Here is a 12,274-nt window from a genome sequence, read left to right on the forward strand (position 1 = left end):
ATTAGGAACGTTGCCCCATTAATTTGGAGGTGGGGGCATAAAGCCACACGACAAAGTATCTTACTAACTGTTTTATTTCCCTGTGTGTCTTGTGTGTGAACCTAGCCTTTGAGGAGTAGCTATAAAAATATCTGAGAAGCAGTGGCTTTGTGTGACTTGGGAGATGCTTGGAGTCGATAAAGAGGTCCTGTGAGGCTGGTGAACTCCATAGGGGGCCTGCCTGGCTGCACACATCGTTTCTAAACTTGGAGGAGTTGGGGCGCAGGGGATGGATCCACAACCGGGAGAGATTTCGCAGCTCCCATGTGTCTCTTTCTGGCTTCAGACTTTTGCTGATCATCTTCTTCTTTTAACAAGTTGTGTTTTGAAATATCTTTCTCCTCCACCTCCTTCTTCCAATTACTTTCTCAATCCCCCTCTAAACCACAGTCCCAAGATGATTTACCCGTGAGATAATTAAAGCCACAAAACCCACAAATGCATTTAGCTGCAATTCCTTTGTTGCAGCGGGTTGGGCTAGATGACCCTTGGGCCCCTTCCAACGCTATGCTTCTATGATGCTGTGATTTAAAAGCAAAACTGAAACCCTAACAAGTGGTACAGACCCATTTCTCCAGCTGGGAAAGCCTATCGGAACAAAAATGCTGTTGTTTCTGGAAGGTGTATATATCTGGGCACCTGTTGTATTTTGATCGGGATGCTGTTTCACAGAGCAGGGGTAAAAGGTAAAGGTAAAGGGACCCCTGAGCATTAGGTCCAGTCGTGGCTGATTCTGGTGTTGCGGTGCTCATCTCACTTTACTGGCTGAGGGAGCCGGCATACAGCTTCCGGGTCATGTGGCCAGCATGACTAAGCCACTTCTGGCGAACCAGAGCAGCACACGGAAACGCCATTTACCTGCCCACTGGAGTGGTACCTATTTATCTACTTGCACTTTGACGTGCTTTCGAACTGCTAGGTTGGCAGGAGCAGGTGCTGAGCAACGGCAGCTCACCTCGTCGCAGGGATTCGAACCGCTGACCTTCTGATCGGCAAGCCCTAGGCTCTGTGGTTTAACCCACAGCACCACCCACGTTCCTGCAGAGCAGGGCTAGACACTCTAAAATCCCTTCTTGGATAAAATTTTTGTCCTCTTGGTTTCTGCGTTTTCCAGCCAGCTTTGCCATCTCAGCATATTCCATCTGCTTGGTTTGCCATTCTTCTCTGGTCGGGACTTTGTCTTCTTTCCAACTCTGAGCTAATAACACCTGGGTGGCTGTTGTTATAAAAAAATAGGGAAAGTTTTTAAGTTATTTAGGAGACCATTGTAAACAGATACAAATAAGAGCAGGATTTTGACCCGCTTGTAGTGCAAAGAATATTAAGGACAATATGGCTTGATATAAAAATTGGTGTACAGATGAATATGCAGTTGTAGATGTTTAAAATAAGACTCCATGGAAGGGTAGGAGGGAAGTCTCAAGATTCGGAGAAGCTCCTCACACAGATATGTTCTTGTTAGTTTGTGTTTATTAGTACTTTGTATTTGTAAAACCAATGAAAATTATTTTAAAAAAGGAAATAAAATCCCTTCTTGGAGTCACCTCAGAGCAAGGGGCCTCTGAGATCTTTGGAGCTGGCAGGAGAGATTTTCCCACAGACTGCAGCGATCTACCGGGTGTATAAGGAGAAAGTTTTTTTCTTGCATTCGAGCTAGCACCTGATTAAACAAATTTTAGTTTAATCTGATTCTTTCTTTCTTTCCTTATTACTATTATTATTATTAATAATAATACAGTGGTACCTTGGTTCTCAAACTTAATCCGTTCTGGAAGTCTGTTCCAAAACCAAAGCGTTCCAAAACCAAGGCGTGCTTTCCCATAGAAAGTAATGCAAAACGGATTAATCCGTTCCAGACTTTTAAAATCAACCCCTAAAACAGCAATTTAACACGAATTTTACTATCTAATGAGACCATTGATCCATAAAATGAAAGCAATAATCAATGTACTGTACTATAAAATAAATAAGTATTGTAGATGATAAAAATTAAAATTCATTTTTTTTCTTACCTGCACTGATGATAGTCATTGTTTGGATGGGGGGCTTTTATCCATTTCCACAGTCACACTAACAATCATTAGCTGAACTGGGTTCCACACAGTCACAAAAACAAATTAACCGAAAAAGCCTCAAAAATGAAAATGCAAAAGATATAGCAAAAGCACCAAACTTAATCTGTTCCGGAAGTCCATTTGACTTCCAAAATGTTCAAAAAAACCAAGGCGCAGCTTCTAATCAGTGCAGGCGCCCGAGAAACAATAGCTGGCAGCCACATCAGACGTTCAGCTTCCAAAAAACATTCAAAAATTGGAACACCTACTTTCGGGTTTTCGGTGTTTGGGAACCAAGGCGTTTGAGAACCAAGGTACCACTGTATTATTACTTGGATATATGTTTGTGTGTTTATACCAGAAGCCGGAGTCAAACCATCTCCTCCGAGACGAGTGTGGATGAAGGCGGCATTTTCGAAGGTCTCAAGACGGAAGCTCCCTCCCCGCAGCAGCTTTTCTCTGGACTGGGGGGCATCCCTTCGGGCACCATCGCAGCCACCCCTTTCCAATCCAGCTTAGTCCTGGGGTCCTCGGCGGGAGGCGGGGAGGTGTTCATCCAGATGCCTTCCTCGCGGGAGGAGGGGCCTAGCCGGCCAGAGGGAGGTCCCTTCCACCACCGGCAGCAACCCCACCACTACCACCACAGCCACCAGCGCAGTTCCTCCCTACTGCACATGGCCGGCGGCGACCGCCACGGACACACCGAGGAGGGGCCTGAGGATCAGCCCGGGACACCAGCCCCTGCTCTTTCGGAGCTGAAAGCGGTCGTCTCCTGGTTGCAGAAGGGACTCCCATTCATCATGATCCTCTTGGCGAAAGTCTGTTTCCAGCATAAGCTTGGTAAGGCCTCTCGTTCGACGCTTGGGGCAAATGTAAGAACTTGGTGAATCCAGTACAGTGGTACATCGGGTTACATACGCTTCAGGCTACATACGCTTCAGGTTACACACTCCGCTAACCCAGAAATAGTGCTTCAGGTTAAGAACTTTGCTTCAGGATGAGAACAGAAATCGTGCGGCAGCAGCAGGAGGCCCCATTAGCTAAAGTGGTGCTTCAGGTTAAGAACAGTTTCAGGTTAAGAACGGACCTTCGGAACGGAATGTTAGAATAATGTTGGATAGAAATTAAGTGGTTTCCAGCTGCAATGCTTTAAGAGACATGAAGAAAAAGATTTATAAATGGGTAAAAGCTTAATGGCAAGGATTTGCTGAACTAACAAATTGAAGTGGAATACAAAAAAGGGAGGTATGAGGAGGTCCGGGGAAATAAGTGTAAGAAAAATATGCAACGGAAAATTAAGGTGTTTTTAACTGTTTTTATTTTGTATTTTTTCTTGTATTTTTTCATTTTTACTGTAATATCTTAAAATTTTTAATAAATATCTTATATAAAAAAAAGAAGAACGGACCTTCGGAACGAATTAAGTACTTAACCAGAGGTACCACTGTGGTGTAGCAGCAAATCCAGGAGTTCGGGCCCTTCATGGTAGTCCCAACCACACACACACACACCTCTGTGATTATACAACCTTCCAAGATCATACAGTAATCTTACAATACAGTCATACCTCAGAAGTCAACACCTTGCAGCGCAAATGTTTTGGCTCCCGGACGCCGCAAACCTGGAAGTGAGTGTTCTGGTTTGCGAACATTCTTTGGAACCCAAACTTCCGATGCAGGTTCTCCAGCTTCTGATTGGCTGCAGGAAGCTCCTGCAGCCAATCAGAAGCCGTGCCTTGGTTTCCAAACGTTTTGGAAGTTGAATGGACTTCTGGAGCAGATTCCAAGGAACGACTGTATAAAAATAGGATACACTGTAATCAATGGACACTCCTTTTGTTTGGATAAATATGACAACATTTGAAATGAGTTCATACAGAATGAAGGAGGCTATTGACATCTACATATGTATTAGGATAATAACACTACAGTCGTACCTTGGAAGTAGAATGGAATCCATTCCGGAAGTCCTTTCGACTTCCAAAATGTTTGAAAACAAAGTGCAACTTCCGATTGGCTGCAGAATGTTGCTGCAGCCAATTTCTTCGTGGGCCGGTCAAACAACCTCCACGGGCCGCTTCCGGCCCATGGGCCTTAGGTTGGTGACCCTGTGGTAGATGTACAAGTCATGTTTCTCTTTCTCTCTGTAGGAATTGCTCTGTGCATCGGCATGGCAAGCACATTCGCATATGCAAACTCGACTCTCCGAGAACAGGTGTCACTGAAGGTGAGTTGCGGAACATGGATGCCTCTGGTTGGGGTGGAAGAGTCTGAAGGGAGATCTCTGGACTCCTGGCATAATAAAGCCCAAGGGCTAAGAGGAGTTCCTTTCCTAAGATAGGTTTCAAGCCAATAGGAACATCCTCCATAGAAAGGCACTGGGAACAAGCAATGTCAAGATCAGCTGAATTTTGCTGCTTATTTTTCTGTGATTACATAACAAAAAAGTGTGAGGTTTTGTTTTGTTTTACATTATGAGCTTCCTTAGAACTGGAGAGGACCCATCCCTGCCCCAGGGAGTCTACAGTCTAAAATTCACCACAGGCAATGAAAGCAGAGACAGGGATAAGTAGGTTTAGCAGTCTTGGAGTTCTTTTTTTCATACAGCAAGTTGCTAGTCTTAATGGTGGCAGAGAACTATCTTTGGAATCTCTGGGATTACATATTGGGCTTTTTGTTGTTGTTGTTGTTCTCCTCCTCAGGAAAAGCGGTCTGTGCTGGTGGTATTCTGGATCCTGGCCTTCCTCACAGGGAACACCCTGTACTTGCTGTATACTTTCAGCTCCCAGCAGTTGTACAACAGGTAAGCAAAACGGCTTGGACCCTTGAGAAAAACAGGTAGCCAGCCGCTCATCAGAAGAGCAAGGAGGGATTGAATGAAAGGGGGAGAAACACTATTTTTTGCTTGTGTGTGACTGGAAGGGACTTGGAGAAAGCTCACAGCCAGATAAACAAGGGTGTGAGAACTTGCATCCCTCCAGGAGCTGCTGGACTACAACTCCCATTATCTGTGACCATTGGCCATGCTAGCTGGCACTGATGGGAGTTGGAGTTCTCCAGCGTCTGAAACATTGGAAGCTGCCTTGCACCGAGTCAGACCACTGATTCACCTAAATAATAATAATAATAAAACTTTATTTATACCTAGCCAGTGTTTCATTTCCTTCCTTCCTTCCTTCCTTCCTTCCTTCCTTCCTTTTTTGGTAAAAAATAAAAGGTGTCCCTGTGCTCATATATTGATGAAAATGTGGGTGCCAGCACAAAATGGCTGCCATGAGCGACAAAACAAGAGGTGTGTGACTACTGCCACAAAAAAGGCCTGCATCTCAACTCAGCATTGTCCACAGTGACTATAGCTGTTCAGGGTGCTGAGAGTTGTTCGGAAGACCCCCTATTCTCCCTATTCTCCCTTCACAGAGCTACAATTCCAGGAGTGCTTTAACAACCGATTCTTCTTCCCAAGGAAGTTTGTTTAGGGTGCTGAGAGTTGCTAGGAGACGCCTCCCCCGCCGCTGCCATATTCCTCACAGAGCTATAATTCCCAGAGTTCTCTGGGAAAGGGGACTGAATATTAAACCACTCCTGGAATTGTAGCTCTCTGAAGAGATTCGGAGGGGGGATGTTTTCCTAACAACTCAGCACCCTGAACAAACTACAGTTCCCATGATTCTTTGGAGGGAAGCGATGGCTGCTTAAAGCGGCGTGAGGCTGCTGGTGTAGATGGGTTCCAGTGTGCAAATCATAGCATTGGGCTCTGTGATCTAAAATAAGGCCATCTCTTACTCTGGATATTCTGGGCCACGGATGACAACCGGCAGGTATGTTTTGCAAAGCTGAGTGATGTTTGGTATCAAATGGAAATCGGGGGGGGGGGGTTGCCTTGTGGGAAGGAAGGGTGGTTTATCTTCACCCCATATACTTAGAAAGCACAGACATCATCCTGGATCTTTGGTTGACTTTCTCTTTGCTCAGATTTGCTATTTTGTTTTTGTTTCTCTTTCCGTTTCCCCGATCTAATTTATTTGTGGATTCAGTTGTGTGTGTGTGTGCCTGTTTGCTTTTTTAAAATCAATTTCTTTCATTCCCATCTTTGTGTTGCTGGGTTTTCATTTTGGTAGGTCTCTCATTTTTTTTGTTTTTTGTTTTTGTTTTTAGGGTTTAATTTCCATTGTGATGTGCCCATATTGTGAGTATTTTGATTTCTGTTTATCCCCATCCATTCGTTTATTTACTTCGCAAACAAGCCCCTTGATGCTCCCACCCAGCTTGAAACCATATCCCACAGTCGCTGCCTAATTAGGAAGCAAAGCCAGTGCCTAACCGTCCTTGGAATGTGATGGGAATGAGGCTTCAGATTGTTCAGTTGCTGTCGGAAGTGTGGGTGCAACTCTGCTTGCAGAAAGGGGTTTGCCTGGGGTTAAAGCAGATAGAGCAAAGGACTTCCAGACTGTGTGTTGGCAAGGGAGAAAAAAAGGTATCAAATGAGAATTCCCTGGATGCCAAGGTCCAGCTTTGGAGCAAGTACAGTGGTACCTGAGGTTACATACGCTTCAGGTTACAGACATTACATACATACATACCGTATTTTTCCGTGTGTAAGACGACCCCTATTTTTTGAGCCCAAAATTAAGAAATGTATGTACCTCAGGTTACATACACTTCAGGTTACATATGCTTCAGGTTGCAGATTCCACTAACCCAGAAATAGTACCTCGGGTTAAGAACTTTGCTTCAGGATGAGAACAGGAATCGTGTGGCGGCGGAAGCAGGAGGCCCCATTAGCTAAAGTGGTGCTTCAGGTTAAGAACAGTTTCAGGTTAAGAACAGACCTCCGGAACGAATGAAGTAATTAACCCGAGGTACCACTGTACTCTTTAGTGTGAGAAGCCCAGCAGAGATTTAAAACCACAAAATACGCAGCGAAGTAAAGCGTGGGAATATAGGCTGTTGGACTTTTAAAATTTTCTATCAAAATTATGTTCTTCCTACTTTCTTACTCTGCAAATCTCTTTTTCTTTGTGATTGCAATGGGGAGAATTCCCCTCTCTAGCTAGATTCACAGACCACACTCTGCAGAACAATAGACTCTCAAAGCAACACTAATTAATGTCTCATATTGAATGTAGCTGGTATATAGAAAAGGCGTTACAACACGAGAAAAGAGACAATGCTCGTACTTTTGTAAACCAAGAAAAACTTAATTTAAAAAAACTGTGGCGAGATTTCAGTCTTCATTGAGAAGAACGTTCCTTGATTCCTTTTTTTAAAAAATGACAAATTCACAACAGTATTACAAAAGTATTGCATACTTAAAAACTGATCTAAATATAACTGATTATTCATACAAATAGCCGTTACTATAATTGTAAGTGATCAAGACATTATCAACAACTTCTTCTAGAAAAATATGAAATTTTCCATCCATGTCCACCCTTTTTATTCTTTTCCTTACTGATCAACCCCTTCCACATCAATCAGACACACGTATACTCAGAAGTAAGTCTCACCAAGTTCAACAGTTTTATTCTAGATAGATAGATAGATCTAGGATTGCTAAGGTCTTTTTGCATTTATTTCCTCTTCTACAGTGTGCCGTCTATGTAGATTTCAGGCTGTTATTTCATTTTTCTACTGCCTATTGGAAAAATCTTGTTTCTCAAGAATTGTGTGATAAATATGTTAGTTCCTGCTTTGCTTTCTATTGCCTTTTACAGTGACTTTGCTGGAATGTCATGATAAAGCTATGTTTTAGCACAGGGGTCAGCAAACTTTTTCAGCAGGGGGCCGGTCCACTGTCCCTCAGACCTTGTGGGGGGCCGGACTATATTTTGAAGGAAAAAAATGAATGAATTCCTATGCCCCACAAATAACCCAGAGATGCATTTTAAATAAAAGGGCACATTCTACTCATGTAAAAACACGCTGATTCCCGGACTGTCCGCAGGCCAGATTGAGAAGGTGATTGGGCCAGATCCGGCCCCCAAGCCTTAGTTTGCCTACCCATGTTTTAGCATGATGGGAACAAACTAGATTCCTCCCGGAACCCTGCTGCCCAGCAATCTCATCCATTTCCCCTTCTGTTTCCAAAACATCTGGAAAGAATTTAGAAGCTTTGATGTTCTTGGGTTATCTGAACCGAGCAAACTGCAGTTAATCTTAACTCTGCTTTTCTTGAAAGGAGCCAATTTCAAACCAGGGTTTAAGAAGCTGTATCTTTGAAAACCGCTTAGTGGAGTGTTTAAGTGAATTGGTGTGTAAAGTGTCCAAATAAGTAAATAAAAGACTCGCCTCTTCCTGTCCTGCCCATTTCAGCCTCATCTTCCTGAGACCCAACTTGGAGAAGCTGGATTTCTTCGATCTGATGTGGATTGTGGGGATCACAGACTTTGTACTCAAATACCTCACCATTGGTTTGAAGTGTCTGGTTGTCGCGTTGCCGAAAATTGTACTTGCCGTGAAATCAAAGGTAAAGAGAGAGAGAGAGAGAGAGTTCTGTTCTCACTTTGGTTGGGATGCAGATCTTAAGATGATTTTATTTTGTTTTTTGCCTCTGCATGGGGAGGGATCTGGTGTTGTGGATCAGGCTGGGGCTCCCATCCTTTTCGTTCCAAAGAGTTTATTATCCAAAGGGTTCGTTTATACAGTGGTGCCTCGCAAGACGAAAAGAATCCATTCTGTGATTCTCTTCGTCTAGCGGTTTTTTCGTCTTGCAAAGCAAGCCCATTGACGGATTAGCGGATTAGCACTATTAGCGGCTTTTAGCGGCTTATTGGCTTATCGGATCAGCTGATAAGCGGCTTAGGAAAAGGGGGGGGGGAGGGAAAATAACCCGCAGGAACTTGCAAGACATTTTCGACTTGCGAAGCAAGTCCATAGGAGATTCGTTTTGCGAAGCACCTCCAAAACGGAAAACTCTTTCGTCTAGCGAGTTTTCCGTCTTGCGAGGCATTGGTCTTGCGGGGCACCACTGTATTCTGCTATTTAAAAAACAAATAATCACAGCAGTTTGCAACAATTGTACATGAAACCTTACAATAGAAACCATACGGAAAAGTTAAATTCAGAAGCCGTCCAACTATTATGCAAAGGCGTGTTGTTAATTGCCTCCGTAAATCAGACAGGATGGAAAAGCTTTCAGCACGCAGTTGAAACAGAGGGCACCTGCTGGATCTCTAGTGGCAGGGTGTTCCACAAGAGTAGGCCATCAACATTAAGGCTCAGTTTCTTGTTGTTGTCAAATGAGCCTGACCAATTGGGGAATGACCAGCAATGCTGCTGCAGATGAGCTCCTGGATGACCAGGTTGAGATTCCTGCATTGCAGGGGGTTGGTCTAGATGACCCTTGGGGTCCCTTTCAACTCTACAATTATATGATCTCTATGTAGGGCTTGGATGACCCCCTGCCTGAAACCTTGGGGAGCCACTGCCACTCAATATAGACCACAGTGAGCTTAAAAAATGTTTAAGTATAACTTTATGAAAAATACAGAAGCTTTTCTACTAGGGATAACGGACACAGGTATAGCAAGAGAAGATCAGAAAATATTCCTCTATGCCACAGGATCCGCAAGGATCCTAATTGCTAAAAACTGGAAAAAAAGAAATTGTGCCAACAAAAACGGAATGGCAAGACAAACTGTTAGAGTATATTGAACTGGCTAGATTAACAGAGGCAATTAGAGATCACACTAGACAAGAGTTTCAAAAAGCATGGGGGAAATGCAGAGAACACTTCGCAAAACAGTGCCCTAAAATACATACCTGAACTTGTTTCGATTAATGTCTGCAGGAGACTTTGTGGATATTAAAGTTATAATTAGAAAAATATTAATAATTATTCATAAAGGAAACAGCTTATAAGAAGTAAACAAGGAGGCCAGATACAGGATAAAGGAAGTCTTTTATTTGGTTGTTTGTATTGTTGTATGTTATGCTCATTGTATGTTATGTTCATGTTTAATGAGGGTGGTTTTCTGTATTGGGGGGCTGGGGGGGTTATGTTATGTTGTAAATAAAATTTCCAACACAATGAGCTAGGCAGACCAATGGTCTGGCCCGGTAGCTACCTACTTAATTCAGCCTTCTTAATTCAGCTATCTTTCTGCAGGGAGGAAGGGTCCAAACTTAGTGGTATAACACCTGCTTTTCATGCAGCAGGTCCCAGGTTCCACCCCCAATGGAATCTCGAGGTAGGGCTGGGGAACATCTCCTCGTCTGAAACCCTGGACGGTTGCTGCCAGTCTGTGTAGACAGCACTGGACTGGATGGACCAAGAGGTCTGGCTCAATGTAAGGCAGCTTCGAGGTCAGAGGCACCAACACTTCTGAATACCAGTTGCTGGAAACCACAGAAAGTGGAGAGATGCTTTTGTGCTCGGATCCTGCTTGCTGGTTTCCCATTGGGGCGCCTGGTTGGCTGCTGTGAGAACAGGGAGCTGGGCTAGATGGTCCTGATCCAGCAGGACTCTTCTTATGTTCTTAATGGAATTAGGAAATGAGAAAACAGGGGTGATGGTGTGGCTGTTCTCCTCCTTTGCTCCCCATTTCACCTTTATTCCCCCCCCCCAGTTTGTACAGAAGCACTTTTGTGCAGGAGACAGATGGGGACCTCTGTGTTAAGCGCACACAATTATCATCCTTCAGCCGGTGCTGAGATTTCAAGCCAGGGGATCAAAGTAATTCTAAATGGGTTTTGCGTGAGTAGGTGTGGTTGGAAAGGTTTGTCCCTAGATGCCGGGGTACTTAAGAAGAAATATTAATTTACCCCTGGCGGTCGTCCAAGAATCTCACCGCCCTCCCCCTACCGCAAGCCTCTGATGATAATGATTATTATTATTATTTTATTTGGGGAGATTAATGGGCTGGGTCATGGCATAATCCAGCTTGGGGAGCGGGTGATGGTGGTGAAAACCCATCCAACATGCAAACGATGCAAATCGTCAGCCCAAGACAAATTGCAGAGCTGGAAGAGGTTCACAGCCTTTGCTTGCTTGTCTAAGAGCCGTCCCAAGTCCTCATTAATCCTTGTCCCAGAGAAGAAAGAGACTGTGCCTGTATTTTTCAACCGCACCAGGAGGCTGGTAAGATTGCATCTGTCAGGGGCCCCCTAATGGCTCACAGCACAGATGCCTCATTCTGAAAATACTTTTTCTCTTTGTCGAGACGCTGATCATCATCTCGAGTTGCCGTCTTTCTTCCTGCCGACCTTGAAAACAAGACCCTCTTGAGCGCTAGACTGAGGATGGTGTCTTAAAACCAGCCCTGCGCTTGTGTGTTCTCAGTGGAATTCGACATTCTAAAACCCTTAGCTTTGTATGAGTTCTTAAAATCCCTTAAAAAAGAAAAAAGAGGCAAGCTTCTAGATCTCATGGTCATTGAGAAAAGACAGAAAACCTATGTGTTGTCTCCAGCCATCTGCTGTTTTGTACATAAGGGCATGAGGTGAGCCCGCTGGATCAGGCCAACGACCCATCTAGTCTAGCAGCCTGTTCTTACAGCGGCCAGTCAGATGCCTGTGGGAAACATGCAGTCAGGATTTGAACACAAGACCACACTCTCCCCTCTTGTGTTTTCCAGCACCTGGTATTCAGAAGCGTTGCTGCCTTCAACAATGGAGGCAGAACATAGCCATTGTAGCTAGTAGCCAGGGGCACATCTACTATTAAACTAATGACACTTAATCTTGAGGGCCCTTCATCCTCAAGAGGCCCCAGAAGCAACTTTAGACCACGTTGCTTGAAATTTTGCTTGAAAAAGTGCGTAATGCATGTATATAACATTTCCAATTTCCCCTAATTTTCACACACACCCTGCCCCCCCCCAATAACTAAAAAACTATAAGGCAGGGGTAGGCAACCTAAGGCCCAGGGGCTGGATCCAGCCCAATCGCCTTCTCAATCCGGCCTGCGGATGGTCTGGGAATCAGCATGTTTTTACATGAGTAGAATGTGTCCTTTTATTTAAAACACATCTTTTGGTTATTTGTGAGGCATAGGAATTCGTTCATATTTTTTTTCAAAATATAGTCTGGCCCCCCACATGGTCTGAGGGATGGTAGACCGGCTCATGGTTGAAAAAGGCATAGGATTTTTTTATTTATGCCAGTGACTTTGACATGTGAGATAATCCAGTACAACATCTTTAGTAAAAATCTGATTGTATGTATGTGTGTGGTGATCTGTTG

At 44.0% G+C, this 12,274-nt stretch overlaps 1 protein-coding gene across 1 annotated transcript in view; it reads left to right on the plus strand.

The window, feature by feature from the left end:
* Positions 1 to 12,274, plus strand: part of RNFT2 (ring finger protein, transmembrane 2) — a 30,424-nt gene that overhangs the window by 5,465 nt on the left and 12,685 nt on the right. Inside the window, exons 3-6 of the mRNA XM_081175294.1 lie at positions 2,455 to 2,933; positions 4,243 to 4,319; positions 4,795 to 4,895; positions 8,405 to 8,558. Coding sequence (XP_081031420.1) covers positions 2,455 to 2,933; positions 4,243 to 4,319; positions 4,795 to 4,895; positions 8,405 to 8,558 — 811 coding nt within the window. The remainder of the gene's footprint in view (positions 1 to 2,454; positions 2,934 to 4,242; positions 4,320 to 4,794; positions 4,896 to 8,404; positions 8,559 to 12,274) is intronic.

This window comes from Podarcis bocagei (assembly GCF_964188305.1).
Source record: "Podarcis bocagei genome assembly, chromosome: 16".
In the NCBI taxonomy this organism is placed as follows: domain Eukaryota; kingdom Metazoa; phylum Chordata; class Lepidosauria; order Squamata; family Lacertidae; genus Podarcis; species Podarcis bocagei.